The following is a 19,083-nucleotide window of genomic DNA, read 5'->3' on the forward strand; positions in this document are numbered from 1 at the left end:
CGGCTCAGTCTGAGCGAAGCGTTTGCAGCCGTCGTTTGATTAGTCGCCGCCGCTGCCCCCCTCGCCGATCAGGAGCTAGCGTCTCCCGCCCGCCTGCCGCCCCGGTGCCGCTGGGAGGAAGCGAGAGGGAGGCTGCCTGCGGGTTTGTCACCGCTGTTGATCCACCGCCGGAGTGAGTCAAGCCCGGGCCTAGCCGGTCGCCTGCCATTCTCGTAGCCGTTACCCTCAGGCCGCCACAGCCGCCGACCGGGACAGGCGCGCGCCATGGCCTCTGGAGCCGAGTAAGTGTATGCGCGCGCTCGCCCGCCCGCCCGCCCGCCCTTCGGCTGCGGAGGCGCGCACCGTGGGACTCGCCGCGCTGGGAGGCCCGGTAGGGCCGCGTCTGAGAGGCTAGGTCGGGAGGAGAGGGACGAAAGGAGAGGAACGGGCCGAGTGAGGGCCTCGGGCCGGGCTGTGCACCCGCGCGCCCCCTAGGTCGGGCCCGCGCTGGGCCCGGGTCTGAGCCTGGGCAAGATGGTGCTGTGTCATGCAGGCCCCGGCCGGCCTCACTCGCTCCCTCGGCGCGGCGGCCCCGGCCTACTGAGGCCTCAGGGTCCATACTGCCGGCGCCGAGCTCTTGGGCGTTGGGACGCCCATCGGCCGCTTCACCGACCACACGCGGAAGACCCTAAGCCCGCGAAGAGCAAACACTGCAAGCCGGAGGCCTCGAGTGGGCCCGGTGGGCGTGGACTGTGGTCCACGTGAAGGCCTCGGGAGCCCTGGGACTCGGGGGAAGGCCGGGCCGAGCAACCTGGGGAAGCCAGGTCGCCTTGGGGAAGCCGGGACCGCCTTGCCCGAGCTTGGCATCCTTTTCACCCTGGGTAGTGAGGGCCTGGTAGGTTGTGCCTTTCTCAAATGGCCATTTTTCAGCACGTTAGGCCTGTTGTAAATACCAGGAAGCTTTACCTATATTATTATTTTGTTGTTAATAATAATAATAATAAAAATAATTATTATTATTGGTGCTATGTTCAGGGGTAGCTAGAAAGGTGCTTTTCTATTTTAAGGTGCTGAAGTTAGAATCTTGAGTTTTTTTTTTTTTCTGTGTTTTGGCTTTCAGAGATTGCAAGTTAGAGTTGGCTTAACTCTTACACACACACACACACACACACACACCTCTTCCCCAAGAGATTGCAAGTTAGAGTTGGCTTAACTCTTAAACACACACACACACACCCACTCACCCACCCCTCTTCCCCAAGCAGCTTCAGTCAGAGATTGTCTGGGCCTTAGGATTTTAGGGCCTTAACTTTATCTTTCAGGAAAGCATCAAATAAAGCTCAGTTTAGAAACTAGAGCTTCCCATACAGAAAACAAAACAAAAACCAGCAAGCCTAGGAAACTATTTTATACAAATCTCTTCACTATTTTGAGGTGATTATGTTTTTTTAAGTTTCATTTCCTTGGGGTGAAGTATTCTCTCAGTTGTTTAGTTAAAAGGACTAATACTTTAAATAGCCAGGATGGGTGGGGTGATGCACACCTTTTATCCCAGCACTTGAAAGGCAGAAAGGTCTAGACTAGTCTCTACATTGGGAGTTCCTGGGCTACGTAGACCTTGCCTCAAAAAACAACAAAATATGCTTTTAAAATATTCTGTGGTATTTTGCCTTTGTCTTATTTTTCTTAAAGTTTTTGTTTGTTTTTCCGAGACAGGGTTTCTCTGTGTAGGCCTGGTGGTTCTGGAACTAATTCTGTAGACCAGGTTGGTCTTGAACTCCGAGATCCACCTGTCTCTGCCTCCCAAGTGCTGGGATTACAGTTGTGCTCCGCCACTGCCCAGTGTAGACCAGACTGGCCTCAAACTCAGCCATGTAATTAAGACTGTTTTTGAATTCTTGGTCTTTCTATCCCCTATCCCCAAAGTAATGGGGTTATAGAAAAATCACGGTATGCCCCACTTATATCCAGATTTTTTAAATTAAAATTCCTGAAATCTGGCATCATAGGTGGTTTCTACCTTTAGGTTCTTACCTGAACTTCTTCCAAGTTCCCTTGTGTGGTCTTTGATTCTGGAAAGGACCTGAGTCATGCATAAGATAGGAGATCTAAAGAACATTTAGAGCTGCAGTTGCTCTCAGCTCTGTTAGAGGTCACCAGCTCTCATCTCTATGTAGTTGAATTACAGGCCTTTAACAGCCATACCACTCATCTCTAGAGCCAGGGTCTGGACTCATAGTCAGATTGGAGGTTGTCCTGAAATGCAGTTTTCTTTTTCCCCAGACAAGGCCTTTCTGTGTGACAGTCTGGCTGTTCTGGTACTTTATAGACTAGCTGGTCAATGCCAAGTACTGGGATTAAAGGTCTTCACCACCATGCCCCACTTCTAAAATGCAGTTTTGAGATTAAAATACAAAATGATAAACTTGCAGTATTATCTTCAATTCAGTCCCGTAAATACAATAAGATGGGCAGCCTCTGGGGGAAGGCATTTTGATATGGGAAAGTAGAAAATTTGGTGGGACTTTCAGCAGCATTGTGCCCAGAGTGACACACCCTTTGAGTTGAAGAGGCAAGTTAGAGCTAAGAAAACTACTTTGGGAAACTAGTTTATCTAAAGTAATTGTTAAAGATGTAACATAGCTGAGTGTGGTGATGCATGCCTCTGATTTCAGTTAAGAGGCAAAGACAGGATCACTGCAAGTTCAAGGTCTGCTTGGTTTACCTAGCCAGACAGGGCTATATATAGCAAGACTCTTTATTAAATCACACAAAAACCAACAAAAAAAGTCTATATAAGTGAGGGTAAGCTATTCCCAGTGGCAGTGCTTTTTGTTTGATTTTGCTGTCTCATCTTAGTTCCTAGAACGACGTGATGCTTTGTAGACACTCATTCATGAGTGCTACTGTTACTAAAATAATCTTGCTATGCTGCTTCGGCTGGTCTGGAGCCTACTGGCAATTGATGGGATACAGGCATGGAGCACTGTACCAGGCTTTTATTAATTTGTTACAGAAATAGTTGTTTCTCCCTTTCATTTGCTTTTTCCGTTGTTTGACTTTTTTTTGGTTAATGCTCATGCGTCTCAAACCTTGTTTGTTTGGTTTTGGTGAGGTAGTATACCAAACTGGGCTTCAAGTGCATAGATAGCTGCTTCTTTCTCTGAAATGCTAGGATTAAAGGCTGTGCCATTGTTCCTGGCCAGAGATAAATTTTCAAAGGGGGAGTCCACTGAGTCCAGTAAGTAAAGGCTAGAAATGAGCTACTTATGGCATTTAGTACCAGTGTAATGGCTTAGTGTAGGTAAAGGCACATGCTGCCAGCCCAGATAGCGTGAGTTCAATCCATTGAAACCACATGGTAGGAAGACAAAGCAACTACCATAACATATATACAGTCAGACAGATAAACATAAATACATGTAGAAAGAAAGAAATTAGTATCACTGTCTAGTGAAATTGATGGAAAATCAGTTGCTTGGGAGGGGCCCATAAGGCCCCACCGCCAGTCCTTCAGGAGTTACTGGCAGTGGATGGTCTGCATGAGTAAAGGGACAGGACTCATTTCCTAAAGTAGGGTAGCTACTGTAAATAATCAATTCCTCATCATATAACCTTTAGTCTTCCTGATGCCCCCCTTCCTGTTGTTGCTTTCAGCCCCCAAATAACACACAAGACACTATTAATTATGAAGCTGTTGGCCATTTGCTTGGTTTCTTATCAGCTATCTCTGATTTGATTATTAACCCTTAATTATTGATATATATTTTATAATAAGAATTTATCTTTTTGAGGATGCACTCCTGAGTGCCCTTTGCTCCCAGGAGATCACATGGCAAGAGCTCTCACTACAATTCTCAGAATCCTCCTAGACTCCTACTCCCACCTATCTTGTTTCCCTATTGGCCAACGGTACTTTATTCAAACCAATCAGACACATATTTACAGAATGATGTCTCCCAACAGTTACTGGCAGGACACATTTCCTAAAGTAGTGTAGCTACTAGCAAGTTGTTCCTGTAAATAATCAATTCCTCATCATATAAGCTCTTAATTAAACTAATTGTATCACATACACAGAACAGAATCACGAAAGAAGAGCAGCTGTGGGGAGATGAAGGGGATTTGTGGGAGAGGGACTAGAGGGCAGTGAGGGCTGATATAAAAATACATGCATGCATGAAGATGCCAACGAAACTCATGTATAATTAATGCATGGTGATAAACTTTAGAGGAACTTAGTTTCCTTCCCCCACCCCCACCCCTTTTCAAGATAGGGTCTTTTTGTGTAGCTCTGGCTATCTTGAAACTCACTCTGTAGACCAGACTGGCCTTGAACTCAGATATCTCCCTCCCTTGAGTATTGGGATTAAAGGTGCTACCGCCCAGTAGGAATTTAGTTTCTTAATTTAAGTGAGGATGTGAATTTTCCCATGTTTCAAAATTTCTTGATTTTTGTTTCTGAATTACAAAAGTCATGTGCTTTTACAGAAATGCCAGGAAACTTCTTTTGAGTTGGATCCCCTTTCTGAGAGATCTAGATGTATTTTTGTCCTGTTGTTTTTGTAATATGTTGTTTTGTGCTTGTTCTTTTTTTTTTTTTGTTTGTTTGTTTTGTTTTGTTTTTTTCAAGACAGGGTTTCTCTGTGGCTTTGGAGGCTATCCTGGAACTAGCTCTTGTAGACCAGGCTGGTCTCGAAATCACAGAGATCCGACTGCCTCTGCCTCCTGAGTGCTGGGTTTAAAGGTGTGCGCCACAAACGCCCAGTTTTGTGCTTGTTCTTGAACTAGAAAATGCTCTTGGGTTCATCAGGTTTATTTTTCGAGGAGGGTAATGCTAAACATTGTTTTGTTGTACTGAGGCTTGCTTGGTGGAATATGGCCTCCCTAAATCTTCTCTACATCATTTCATTCCTTTGGGAGACAACTCTTTCAAAACTCTGGAATTAATCATGGTGACCATGTGCCAGACATTATGAAAACATTGACTTTTAATCTTACTTAGAAAAGAATGAACCTTGAGGTAGGTTGTTTTAGTCTTGACTAAGTTGATCGTGATCATAACTAAACATTGCCAGAGTTGGAATTTGCACCCAGTAGGTCTGGCTGTAGAGCCCCTAAGAGTCTAATTTTTCTCTGATTGCTGTTGAGCCTTTACTTCTGTTATATCTTTTAATACTCTTTGGCCAGTTTCCTGACCTTGGGATAGGATCCTTTGGGGCCTAGCAGAATGGAACAACGGCACTCAAAATACTAAGATACTGGAACGGGGATGAGATAAATGCTGACTATGTTCCTCGTGGCTGGACTGGATTCCTTTTATCAGCTTTTAAGCTTCATCTATCCATTCTTTCTTGCCTAAGTGAATCTTAGAGATTGGTGGGGCTAAGTATCTGTTAGGTCTGACCTCATTTTTTTTTTCCTAGTTCAAAAGGCGATGATTTATCAACAGCCATTCTCAAACAAAAGAACCGTCCCAATCGGTTAATTGTTGATGAAGCCATCAATGAAGATAACAGTGTGGTGTCCTTGTCCCAGGTAAGTTGAGTGTACAGTCCGTTCTTTACTACACTTATAGATAGATTTCCCTAGCTTTCTTTTGTTGTTTTTCTTGAAATAACTGCTAAAGTGGAGTATATAGGAAATTCTGGCATAGAGGGCTTCAATCTAGCTAAAGGTCAGTGACCTGATCTTTAATGTTTTTTTCTTAGCCCAAGATGGATGAGCTGCAGTTGTTCCGAGGTGACACAGTGTTGCTAAAAGGAAAGAAGAGACGGGAAGCTGTGTGTATTGTACTTTCTGATGACACATGTTCTGATGAGAAGATTCGAATGAATAGAGTTGTTCGGAATAACCTCCGTGTTCGCCTAGGGGATGTCATCAGGTGTGTGGGGGGATGGGGTGGGGAATAGATTCTTGACCTCTTAGGGATATGAGGCCAGAAACTACAGCCTGCATTATAGACACCGTTCTCGACTCCCATTACAACCAGGATGGAATCTTTGGCATCTGCATATATAGGAAGCCACCTGGTCATGGGAAGACTCATATTTCTGGGGTTGTCTCTATGTTACATTGCTTTTCTAGACTTCAAAATCCACCTCTTTATGGTCTTTAGGACAAATTGTCGTTTCCGTGGCTTTCTTGATGCCTCTGTTGTATTTTGTCCCCCCTGTACTGGTGAGGTATAATCCCTCTACTTAAAACTGGTTTGGAGACACTGTATGCGGTTGTATATCTAGTAAACGACCCCACTGCTCTCACTGTTTAATGGCTTGTGATGGTGCTGAAATAAGTGGAAGTGTGAGTAAGAAGGAGGTCTTCTAACAGTACTTTTAAAAAATAAGTAAACCTAGGCTGGGTTTGGTGGTGTGTTCCTTTAATCCCAGTACTTGGGGAACAGAGACAGGTGGGTCTAGGAATTCAGGCTAGCATGATCTACATAGTGAGACCTTGTTTTCAAAAAGGAAAAGGTAAGCAAAAAGATAAGTAAACCTGGGGAAAAGGAGAATAGATACAGCTAGACCTAGAATTAATTGCTCTAGGATGCCTGATTCTGTTTGCTCTACCCAGGTAGGCACAAGAAGGCTTCCACAATCTCCAGTTACCTGGACAGGACCAATCAAGTTTCTTAAGTCTTTTTAAGTACCTTCTTGAGACTGTTTAGTCACTTTCTCAAGGTGTTTTGATCTTGTGGTTGAGATAATTTTTTTAAATGTCTTTCACGTACATTAAAAGTTTTGATTTACTTGTCAAAGCCTTGCCTCCCCCTTCTCCCTGGGATATCATTATTAGCCAGACTTGGTGACACTTACCTATATTCCCTGTAATCTCAGCACTGGGAGAGACAGGAGATGGTCAGTATTAACTAGAAAGGCTTATTCTTGAATATACCATATTGAAGACTCCAGTGGTAGAGCTGTGCATATGTGGGCCTTCCAGATATTCTTAATTTTGGCTTAGTGGTGAGTGGACTCCTGTTACCTCATTGTGGATGTGACTTGTCTTAGTTCTGCTTGGCTGTTCCTTTGCCTCCTCTCCCACCCTGCTTTCTTCCTTCTCTCCACCTAAGGCCATCCCTGCCTTTTCTCTTTCACTTGCCATCAGCTGTCTGTGCCAGGCCCTTTCGGACACCCAGTGCTTGGGGCTGCGGTGTGGTTGGTAACGTGGAGTCTGCTTGTCATCCTCAGCATCCAGCCATGCCCTGATGTAAAGTATGGCAAACGTATCCACGTGCTACCCATCGATGACACGGTGGAAGGCATCACTGGCAATCTCTTTGAGGTATACCTTAAGCCGTACTTCCTGGAAGCTTATCGACCTATCCGTAAAGGTGAGAGAAACTGAGTTTAAGACTGGTTGTTACTTGAATAAACTTTGGAAAAATTCCATGATATTTTCATATGTATGAGTATACATATATGTATCCTGCACACATATTTGTCTGTCCTCTTACCTCCTTCTGTACTCCAGGACAGTAAGCAGTTCTCATGTATCTCTGAAGGATGATCTGTTTTTGCTGGCTATCAAGTTGAAAGTGTACAGCTCTATCTACCACTGTTTTGTCATATCATTTCTGTATACTAGTCTTGAGTAGCAGAGGAATGTAATATAGATTAGGGTTTTACTGTTGTAGGGAAGGAGAGTATAAATAATATCTACTGAATGAGCTTTGTATTTTAGATCATGGGTTCTGGTGAAGAATTTTCTTGTGGTCTTGTACTTGATACCTCTAATTTCTCTTGTTTTGCTTTGTATTATAGGAGATATTTTCCTTGTCCGGGGTGGGATGCGTGCTGTGGAGTTCAAAGTAGTAGAGACAGATCCCAGCCCTTACTGTATTGTTGCTCCAGACACAGTGATCCACTGTGAAGGGGAGCCAATCAAGCGAGAGGTGAGTTACCTGATCCCAGTTCCGAGTTGTTTGTTTGTTTGTGGTCCTTGGGAATTGAACCCAGGGTCTTGTGTATGTTAGGCAAGTATTCTGCCACTGAAATAAACCCCCGTCTCCAATTTTATTACCACTCAAGTGACATTTGTGTTGGTTGTCAAGTTGAGTACTTTTAGAGACTAAGATGGCCTTATGGAAGTGGAAAACCACCTCAGTATTTATCGAAAGAACCAATGCCATGGATTTGAGATGCAGCCTAAAGGATGTAAATGAATGGCATTATGTGTGGTGGTACATGCCAATAACCCTAATGCTTCGAGGTGGAAATGGGAGGATTGCTGTAAGTTTGAGTCCAGCATGGATGGTATATGAAGTGAGATCCTGTTTCAAAAAATATAAATGGACTGGAGACAATGGCTTGGTGATTAAGAGCGCAGGCTGCTCTTCCAGATGCCGTAGGTTTAATTCCCATTACCCACATGGCTGTATTTCATCATATTATCCCTCTTTGTTTGGTTTTTGTTTTTTCAAGATAGGGTTTCTCTGTAATAGCCCTGGCTGTTGTGGAACTCACTTTGTGCAGACTAGGCTCTGCCTCCCTAGTGCTGGAATTAAAGACGTGCTTTACCACTGTCAAGTTGTTTGTTTTTGAGACAAGGTCTCACTGTGTTGCTTAGGCTGGTCTGGAACTCACAGATATGCTTGCCTCCACTTCCTAAGCTGGGATTAAAGGCATGTGCCACAGCCCAGTATCACTGATCCCCCCCTTTTCTCTCAAAATCTTCATGTCCGTCTGTCCTTCCTTTGTTCCTTCCTTCCTTTTTTCTTCCTTCTTTCCTTCCTTCCTTTCTGGTGGCCCACTAAATTTATTTACAGTTGATCATTAGTATGGGGATTATTGAACAGCTACAGCTCACCAGTGACTAACCCACTAAGGAACATGATTTTTCCCAGCAACCATTAACTGCCAGTAGCTCCTCAGGGTGGGGTGGTGCCTTATAAACCAATGCCTCATGACATTAAAATGGGACCAGTCTACATAGGTCAGGTTTGGTTTTTTTAGGAATCTCTTATCAGTAATTACTGACTAAGGACTGTGAGAGAGGTTTGGGGTGTATTTTGTTTTTGTTGGGCCCCCCATCCCCCCTTTGAATAGGGTATTGCTATATAGGCTGTCTGGAACTCAATTTGTAGCCTGAGCTGACCTCAGATTTGGTCTTTCTGTCTCTGCCTGTCAAGTGCTGAGATTACACACATGTGTCATAACTGGGTTAAGATGAGATCACATAGTGGGAAGATGTAGAGAAATTGCATTTTGGCTGACAATCTATTCTTTTTTCTTTTTTTTTTTCCATATTTAGGATGAGGAAGAGTCTTTGAATGAAGTAGGCTATGATGACATTGGTGGCTGCAGGAAGCAGCTAGCTCAGATAAAGGAGATGGTGGAACTGCCACTGAGACATCCTGCGCTCTTTAAGGCAATTGGTGTGAAGGTGAGCATCCTGAGCTCTGTAGGAAATCTAGGGTGGTGCGTAATAAAACTCAAGGGTCTAATCCATGACTGATTCCCTAAATGGTTTAAAGAAGCAATAGTAATATTCTTTGCGTTTATAGAAGGCTCTAACTCATTACAGCAATTGTCAAGGACAAAATGGGTAGCATATCATATATGTGTGTGTATGTATGTATGTACAGATACATATACACATACAAATATACTTAACAGTTCTTATTTCATGGATCATATTAAAATATTCATTGTAAATTTTCCAGTCTTTGTACTCAGTAAAAGAAGAAAATTTTTTGAACATTAGTTTCCTGAGGTAAACATTTGAAACCCATCTTTCTATATAGAATAGTTTTCTGACCTTTTCTATGTAATAGAACACACCAAAGATAAAATGACTATTTGCCTAGTAAGCATGCAAATGATTTTGTCTTCCTTGACAGGAGTTTCAGTGTCCTGTGAATAAGGCTGCAGACAACTCCTAAGAGGAAAAGTTGTAATTGATTATTGATTATAAAAAGGCCATTTGGGCTGGGCGGTGGTGGTGTATGCCTTTAATCCCAGCACTTGGGAGGCAGAGCAGATGGATTTCTTAATAGTTTGAGGCCAGCCTGGTCTACAGAGTGGGTCCCAGGACCCCCTCCCCCCAAAAAAGACATTTTAACCTGAGAGTAACTCGGAACAACAGTTCTCAACCTTGGGTCATTATTACCATTGGAAAACATATTTCTGATGCTTTTAGGAACTGAGATACTTGAGTAGCAAACTTACAGTTTTAAAATAATAACGAAAATTTATGGGTGGGTGTTTCTAAGGCCATCAGAAATATTTTCTGATGGTCGTGACCCACAGATTGAGAACCTCTGTCCTAGAAAGCTGAAACACCTCTGAAAATCACTAACAATGAAAAACAGACCTTGTTTTATTAAATAGCCTAAAGATCCTGGTTTGTCAAATTGAGCCCTTGACATAACTTGCTAGATTCCTATGCAAGTTGAATTTATAAATGTTACCAGCTTGCTGGCATCACTTTTCCTACCAGTAACAGAAATGTGTATGATTATGTTTACTTCCAAGGACTCATTCTTTGTGGTTTTTGTTTGGCTGTTTGTTTTGGGCAGGGGGTAGGGGACTTGAGAAAGGTTTTCTATGTGGTTCCTGGCTATCTCTTGCAACTCACTGTGTAGACCAGGTTAGTCTCAAACTTAGATCTGCCTGCCTTTGCCTCAGTGCTGGGATTAAAGATGTGTACCACCAGACCTGGCTTTCTGTTTTTGTTTGGTGTCTCCCATTGTAACCAGGTCTGGCTTCAAGCATGTAATCCTTCCACCTTATCTTTCTCAGCTGTGATTATAATATGTCTCAAAAGCTTGTTTGTTCTTTTTTATTATTATTTTATGTGTACCATGAACTTTCAGTGTTCACAGGCCAGAAGAAGGCATCAAATCTACTGGAACTGGAGTTACAGGTGGTTGTCAGCCACAACCAGAGTCCCATGGAAGAGCAGCCAGTGCTCTTAAATGCCATGGTTCTTACCCTCACTAGAGCTAGTTTAGGATGGATGGAGTTAGGGGAGGGTGAGTTCCTGACCCTAACCACTTTGTATTGTCCTCAGCCTCCTCGAGGAATCCTGCTATATGGACCTCCTGGGACAGGGAAAACCCTGATTGCCCGAGCTGTGGCAAATGAAACTGGAGCCTTCTTCTTCCTGATCAATGGTAAGAAACTTGACCTATCTTGTATCTGACTAGACCCATTTATGCGTTGGGCACCTCACAGTCGTATCCATTAGCACCCATACTCTTCAGCATATTTTTAAAAATTGTTTAAGACATGTGGTGGTGGAGCATGCCTTTAATCCCAGCACTCAGGAGGCAGAGACAGGCAGATCTCTGTGAGTTTGAGACTAGCCTGGTCTACAAGAGCTAGTTCCAGGACAGCTTCTAAAGCCACAGAGAAACTCTAAAAAATTGTTTTAACAAGTTTGTTCTGTATTATGTCTGTGTTTATGTCTGTATACTGTGTGTGTGCAGTGCCTGAGTAATCCAGAAGAGAGTATCCTCTAGAACTGGAGTTATAGCTGGTTATGAACCATCATATAAGTGCTGGTGATTGAACTGGGACCTCTAGCAGAGTAGCTAGTGTTTTTAACTGCTGAGTCATCTCTCCAGCTTAGCTTTTAGCTGTGTGTGTGTGTGTGTGTGTGTGTGTGTGTGTGTGTTTTCATGTGTAGGAGTATGCATGCACATGTGTTGGGTTCAAAGGATAAGCTCAAATTCTTATGCAGTCCACTTTTTTAGAGACAGTCTCAAAAATCTCAATGGCCTGGAACTATTCGAGTGTATTAGATTGATTAACCAGCCAGCACCAGGAATCCATCTATCTCTCTAGTTCTGGGTTTACAAGTGTGTGTCACCATATCTGTTTTCCTGTCTTAACAATAGGTTTTAGGGATCTAACTTGGGTATTCATTATGCTTCTAAGGTGGGCTCTTTAGCACCTGAGCTATCTTTATAGCCTCACTTAAGCATTTTCTGATGAATGAGTATGTTTTGGGGGTTGAGACATGGTTTTACTATGTGGGCACTCTCTAATTTGCTTTGTAGCCTAGGCTGGCCTTGAACTCACAGAAAACTGCCTGTCTGTGCCTCCTAAGTGCTGTGATTCTCTGTCTTGTCTTTCCTTGAGAAAGATTGTGCATAACCTGAAGACATTTGGGGAAATAAGGTATAATGATAAATCAAAAGTTTTTGTTTGTTTTGTTTTGGAGGCAGAGTTTCACTCTGTATTTCTGGTTGCCCTGGAACTCAGATCCACCTGCCTCTGCCTCTGCCTCCCAAGTGTTGGGATTAAAGATGTGTGCCGCCACCACCTGGATAAATATTCTTATCTGAGAGTCTTTGGGGACTATGGGCTGAAAGATGATTTGTCTGTCTTCAGAATGATACTTAGATCTTGGGTCCAGTGGTAATTAGACTTTTTACTAAATCATCTTTGTCATCTTCACAGTTGAAACTGTGCTGTGGGATATATGCAGAACCCATTTGCTTTCTAGTCTGGACTGGTAGCTCTGGCTTGATAATGGGTGGAGAATGCTATGAGAGACAGAAATTACTGCATTCTTACTCAGAACCTGTAATGAGGCTAGGGGGAAAAAAAGTTTATTTTGGGATTAGGGGAGGGTGGATTTTTGTTTTCTTTAAAAACAAAAAACTAACTTTTATTAATTTATTGTGTTTGTATAATCATGCACACATGGAAGTCAGAGGACAACTTGAGGGTATTAGTTTCTTCTTTCTACCATGTGGGGTCCAGGATTAAACTCTGGTTATCAGGCTTTTGCAACAAGCACATTGACTGGATAAGCCATCTCTTTGTTGTGTATCTTTTCAGGTCCTGAGATCATGAGCAAATTGGCTGGCGAATCTGAGAGCAACCTTCGTAAAGCCTTTGAGGAAGCTGAAAAGAATGCTCCTGCAATCATCTTCATTGATGAGCTTGATGCCATTGCGCCCAAGAGAGAGAAAGTAGGAACTTACCAAGGAGATGGTGGTGGGGACTTGAAAGGTCCTGTGGAGCTTCTAACCACACATATTCTTTTCACAGACTCACGGGGAAGTGGAGCGGCGTATCGTGTCTCAGTTGTTGACCCTTATGGATGGCCTAAAGCAGAGAGCACATGTGATAGTTATGGCAGCAACCAATAGACCCAATAGCATTGACCCCGCCCTACGGCGATTTGGTAAAGACCTCAAACTCTTTACAACTTGTTCTTTCTGTTTGCTTGGTATTTCAAGACAGGGTTTCTCTGTGTATAGCCCTAGCTGTCCTGGAACCCTCTGCAGACCAGGCTCACCTGCCTCTGCCTCCTGAGTGCTAGGATTAAAGGTGTGTGCCCCTACTCCCCAACCCAACTCATTCTTACTCCATGGTATATTATAGTTCTGCTGGCTTGATTTCTTTATCTTCACCTCTGTCTTTCATCTACATTGCTTTTGGGGGAAGAGGCGGGTGACAAGGGTTTCTCTGTAACAACCCTGGCTGTCTTGGAACTCACTTTGTAGATTAGGCAGGCCTTGAATTCACAGAGATCTGCCTGCCTCTGTCTCAATGTTGGGATCAAAGGCATGTGCCACCACTGCCCAGCTCATATACATTACTTAATCCTCAGAATTTCTTTTAAGCTCTTTGCTTTGCCAGGACCTAAGATTTTTTTTTCCATTCTGTATTCCCTCTACAGCAATGGCTCTCAACCCTCCTCCGCTGCCACCCTTTAGTAACAGTTCCTCATGTTGTGGTGACTCCTCAACCATAAAATTACTTTGTTGCTACTTTCATAACTAATCTTGCTACTGTTATGAATCATAATGTAAATATCTGATGGGACCGCTGTGAAAGGGCCCTTTTTTTTTTGGTTTTTCTAGACAGGGTTTCTCTGTGGCTTTGGAGGCTGTCCTGGAACTAGCTCTTGTAGACCAGGCTGGTCTCGAACTCACAGAGATCCGCCTGCCTCTGCCTCCCAAGTGCTGGAATTAAAGGTGTGTGCCACCAACGCCCGGCATGAAAGGGCCCTTTGACCCCAAAGGGTTGAGAACCATTGCTCTAGAGTAACTACGTGTCTTGGTTTGCCTAAACCCGAAGAATTTCCAGATTCTGAGGCATTAATATTAACTCTATGTAGAGAGTTCTAGAATGACTTCTGTTGACCAGAAATTGTTCATATTTTACATTCCTGCATTTTCCCACAGGTCGCTTTGACAGAGAGGTAGATATTGGAATCCCTGATGCTACAGGACGCTTGGAAATTCTTCAGATCCATACCAAGAACATGAAACTGGCAGATGATGTGGACTTGGAACAGGTGGAGTGGTGATGATGGCTGGCTAGAACCTTGGGGATCTCTGTTTTTAGGAAGCTGAAGGGACTACAGACAGTCTAAGATGAGAGGTCATAGAACTTGGGGAGGGCAAGGCAAGAGGGCCTTGGGTTTGCGGTTGGTGTGGGCTTCACAGCAAAAATCTTTTTTTTTTTTTAGAGCCGCATGGAGCTTATTTTGATTTAATGGCAGAAAATATGTTTTTTAGTTGTTGCTGTGTTAGAGTAATTGATACTTTATTGGAGCAGCTTTATTTCCAGCTCCTAAATCCAGGCTTGAGTATTTAACACTTGCCAGTAAAAGGTCTGCTGTAGTATATAATCTCTTCAAGGAAATAGGAGGAATCAGAGATAAGAATCAGGGTGGGGTCAGGATTCTGTCTCTGACTTCTTAAGGAAGCAGGGTCTTGAGGATAGTCAGTAGATCTTCTCTCTGCAGGTAGCCAATGAGACTCATGGCCATGTAGGTGCTGATTTGGCAGCCCTATGTTCAGAGGCTGCTCTGCAGGCCATCCGGAAAAAAATGGACCTTATTGACCTTGAGGATGAGACCATTGATGCTGAGGTCATGAATTCCTTGGCAGTTACTATGGATGATTTCCGGGTAAGGACCATATCCACAAATTAGGAACACAAAAAGTTATTTTGTTGTGTGTGCACCCTCCCCCATCTCATTCCCCTTTTTCAAATATCCCTTTTAGTGGGCCTTGAGTCAAAGCAACCCATCAGCACTTCGGGAAACTGTGGTAGAGGTGCCACAAGTAACCTGGGAAGACATTGGAGGCTTGGAAGATGTCAAACGGGAGCTTCAGGAACTGGTTCAGGTAGGCCAGTCTGCTCTAGGGTGGTGGGTCATTGCCACAGTATGTAGACTACAATTCAAAAGCCTGCTGTTACCCATTTTAGGTAGTAAGGAGCCTATCTTTAAAAACTAGCTTAATAGACCATAGGATGTGTCATAAAGTAGAAGATAAGCTTCTGATAGCGATTTTAGTTAAAGTATTGAGGTTGTCCTTAAATTATCTTTGCTTTTCTTCTAGTATCCTGTGGAGCATCCAGACAAATTCCTCAAATTTGGAATGACCCCTTCCAAAGGTGTTCTCTTTTATGGACCTCCTGGCTGTGGGAAGACCTTGCTGGCTAAAGCCATTGCTAATGAATGCCAGGCTAACTTCATCTCCATCAAGGGTCCTGAACTGCTCACCATGTGGTTTGGGGAATCTGAGGCCAATGTCAGGGAAATTTTTGACAAGGTGAGCTATCAAAGGCTGGCTGTACATGTGTTTGGGGGTAAGATAGGGTAAGAGACTTATTTCCCTAGAGTCAAAACTCTTTTATTTATTACTGGCAGCTCACTGGGGGCCTTTGTGATTACTTTGCTTTCTTCTGAAGTCTGAGAAATTAATACTTGAGTTGATCTCTTTCTCTCTCCCAGGCACGGCAAGCTGCCCCGTGTGTACTCTTCTTCGATGAGTTAGATTCAATTGCTAAGGCTCGTGGTGGTAATATTGGAGATGGTGGTGGAGCTGCTGACCGAGTCATCAATCAGATCCTGACAGAAATGGATGGCATGTCCACAAAAAAGAATGTGTTTATCATTGGAGCTACCAACCGGCCTGACATCATTGATCCTGCTATCCTAAGACCTGGCCGTCTTGATCAGCTCATCTATATCCCACTTCCTGATGAGAAATCCCGTGTTGCCATCCTGAAAGCTAACTTGCGCAAGTCCCCAGTTGCCAAGGCAGGTGCAAAGTTGTCAGCTATGGGGCCTTTTTTCTATCCTGGATAGGATGCCATTGGGGATTTGTGGCTTTTCTAAAGGGAACATGAAAGATGTGTGACTATTAGGATAATTTAAGAAATACAGAATAAAATGGGGTGGGTGGCAGAGTCAGGAGTAGCTCAAAGTTACAATACTAAAGTAGCTCTTTTGCTTCCTTTAGGATGTGGATTTGGAGTTCCTGGCTAAGATGACTAATGGCTTTTCTGGAGCTGATCTGACAGAGATTTGCCAACGTGCTTGTAAACTGGCCATTCGTGAATCTATTGAGAGTGAGATTAGGCGAGAACGAGAGAGGCAGACAAATCCATCAGCTATGGTGAGTCAGCATTCTGTTCAAATGTGCCATTCTAGGGACCATCCTCCATGACCCAGAGTTGAGAGTAGAAGGTATTAATTAGGAGGGTCCCTTGACTGAGATATTAAGCAGGGTATCTTAGAAAATGACTACTAGCCGGGCGTTGGTGGTGCATGCCTTTAATCCCAGGATTTGGGAGGCAGAGGCAGGTGGATCTCTGTGAGTTCGAGACCAGCCTGGTCTACAGAGCGAGTTCCAGGACAGCCTCCAAAAAACAATACAGAGAAACCCTGTCTCAAAAAACAAAACAAAACAAAACAAAATTTTAAAAAGGAAATGAATACTAAACAAATCAGCTGCTGGGTGTGGTGCATGCCTATTCCAGCTCTCAGTGTAAATGCAGGAAGATGAGACTCTCAAAAGGAAGTGAACCATGTAGAAAGGGTCAGGTTGGCTACGTGCTTGGTTTAAGCTTGATGTCTTGAGGGAAATGAAAGCATGGTTGTGCAACAGATAAAAAAGGTTTTTTAAAAAATTTTTATATGCATTGGTGTTTTGCCTGCATTTGTGTCTGTGTGAGGGTGTCTGATTTCCTGGAACTGGAGGTACAGACAGTTGTGATCTGCCATGTGGGTGCTGGAATTCAGCCTGGGTCCTCTGGAAGAGCAGCCAGTTCTTAAGTGTTGAGGCATATCTCCACCCCTCTGGAAAAGGATTTTTTAACTTGGGAGTCTGGACATTTCCATCCTGGTGGGGAAGGGACTCCATGTACTCCATGTATAAGAATGTAAAAACTATGAAATTTACAATTCTGTCTCTACTGTGGTCCCACTGTTTGGAGGTTTGCAAATGAATAAGAAATGGCTTTCTTTACCCTTTGAGGAGAGAGCCTGTGTGTCAATAAACTGCTCCAGTTGTGGAAGGGTAGGGAGTCAGGATAGAGTGCAAGTGGGTACTAACTCAGAGTGGTCTGTGCTTACCAACTATAGGAAGTAGAAGAGGATGACCCAGTGCCCGAGATCCGCAGAGACCACTTTGAAGAAGCCATGCGCTTTGCCCGTCGTTCTGTCAGTGATAATGACATCCGGAAGTATGAAATGTTCGCCCAGACACTTCAGCAAAGTCGAGGTTTCGGCAGCTTCAGGTAATTTTGTTGGTGGCATCGGGCAGTTCCTAAATTGCTTGGGGGACATGTAGACAAAGTGGTGGGAGTCATAAGGAGGCTAGAGCAGTAGCTGTAAAAACCTTGCACAGGCCCTATCCATATCCTCTTTTTTGGCTTTTTTCTTGTATATACAGATTCCCTTCAGGGAACCAGGGTGGAGCTGGCCCCAGCCAGGGCAGTGGAGGTGGCACAGGTGGCAGTGTGTACACAGAAGACAATGACGATGACCTGTATGGCTAAGTGATGTGCCAGCATGCAGCGAGCTGGCCTGGCTGGATCTTGTTCCCTGGGGGTGGGGGCACTTGCCCAAGAGGGACCAGGGGTGTACCCATGGCCTGTTCCATTCCTCAGTCTGAACAGTTCAGCTCCAGTCAGACTCTGGACAGGGGTTTTCTGTTGCAAAAAAAATTACAAAAGTGATAAAATAAAAGTGATTTTTCATTTGGGAGGTGAAGAGTGAATTACCAGCAAGGAATTGGGCCTTGGGCCTATACCATTTCTGTTGTAGTGTGGGGTGGTGCAGGCAACCTGTGGGGTGTGAACCAAGGAGTGCCCTCGCTATCACCACAGTAAAGCATCTGTACTTCTCTCAGTACTGCCCAAGCCCTCCCTTGCCCCTAGCCAACCTGGGTAGGTGGATGAGGGGTCACTCACTGTTTGCTGGGTGTTTATATAGAAAGTAGGCTGATTTTATTTTACATGCTTTTGAGTTACTGTTGGAAGACTAATCATAAGCAGTTTCTAAACCAAAAAAAATTAAAAATAAAAAAAATGACATGTTGTAAAAGGACAATAAATGTTGGGTCAAATGGAGCCTGAGTCCCAGCCACTGTGCTTCTTCTTTTTCTGAAGTTTGCATCCTGTTGACATTCAGGGGGCCAAAAGAAGTTAACACTTAAAAACCAACCTGCTTTTGTGTAAATGTGGTTGCATGCAAATGGGTTAAAGGACAATGTTGGGTGTCAGTCCTCACCTTCCACCTTTTTGTGATTATGTCTGTTTGTGTTATTTACATCTGACTGGAAGATTTTGGGGGTTCTCACCCCCCCATACACACAGGGTTTCTCTGTCTATGTAACAGCCTTGGCTGTCCTGGAACTCTGTTGACTAATGTGGCCTCAAATTCACAGAGATCCACCTTCCAAGAATTGGGATTAAAGGTGTGTGCCACCACCACCTGCCAGGGATTCTTTTTTTCTCTCCTTCCCATCATGCTGCCTTGGGAGCACTAGAATTACTGTTGCATCTGGCTTTGTGGGTCCTGGAGATTCAAACTCACTTGTGCTTTGTTTACTAATCCGTAAGGATGGGGATGTGTTTATTCCTTATCTCCTTACCATAAGAGGAACCCTACCAGGGACAGGATAATACCAGGATACCTACCTCCCAGGGAAAGTAGTTTACTGATCTGTATTTTGTACATTGGAAGACCTTAAATCAGAAATTTCTAAAAAGTATTCCATAACTCCTACAACTCAAAGAACCCAGTAAAATCCCTCTCTCTTCTCTGGGCATCTGGATTTCCTAAAAGCAGTGTTACCCTTTTCTTTTTTCTTTTTCTCTGTGTAGCTTTGTAGACTAGACT

At 43.7% G+C, this 19,083-nt stretch overlaps 2 protein-coding genes across 2 annotated transcripts in view; one reads left to right on the top strand and one right to left on the bottom strand.

Moving 5' to 3' along the window:
• Nucleotides 1–18,311, top strand: LOC101836911 (valosin containing protein). Its single transcript, XM_005078813.4, has 17 exons — nt 1–281; nt 5,406–5,517; nt 5,691–5,863; nt 7,170–7,312; nt 7,743–7,873; nt 9,232–9,363; nt 10,993–11,095; nt 12,771–12,904; nt 12,984–13,119; nt 14,126–14,238; nt 14,692–14,856; nt 14,954–15,076; nt 15,293–15,505; nt 15,688–15,996; nt 16,199–16,354; nt 17,323–17,477; nt 17,633–18,311. The coding sequence occupies exons 1-17, from the start codon at nt 265–267 to the stop codon at nt 17,736–17,738; spliced, it is 2,421 nt and encodes an 806-aa protein (XP_005078870.1). The 5' UTR covers nt 1–264; the 3' UTR covers nt 17,739–18,311.
• CUNH9orf131 (chromosome unknown C9orf131 homolog) overlaps nt 17,426–19,083 on the bottom strand; it is a 13,673-nt gene continuing 12,015 nt past the window's right edge. The window contains exon 3 of the mRNA XM_040739651.1: nt 17,426–17,514. Within this exon, the coding sequence (XP_040595585.1) occupies nt 17,507–17,514 (8 nt within the window). The 3' untranslated portion in view covers nt 17,426–17,506. The remainder of the gene's footprint in view (nt 17,515–19,083) is intronic.

Source organism: Mesocricetus auratus, unplaced genomic scaffold (genome assembly GCF_017639785.1).
Source record: "Mesocricetus auratus isolate SY011 unplaced genomic scaffold, BCM_Maur_2.0 Super-Scaffold_6730, whole genome shotgun sequence".
NCBI classification, from domain to species: domain Eukaryota; kingdom Metazoa; phylum Chordata; class Mammalia; order Rodentia; family Cricetidae; genus Mesocricetus; species Mesocricetus auratus.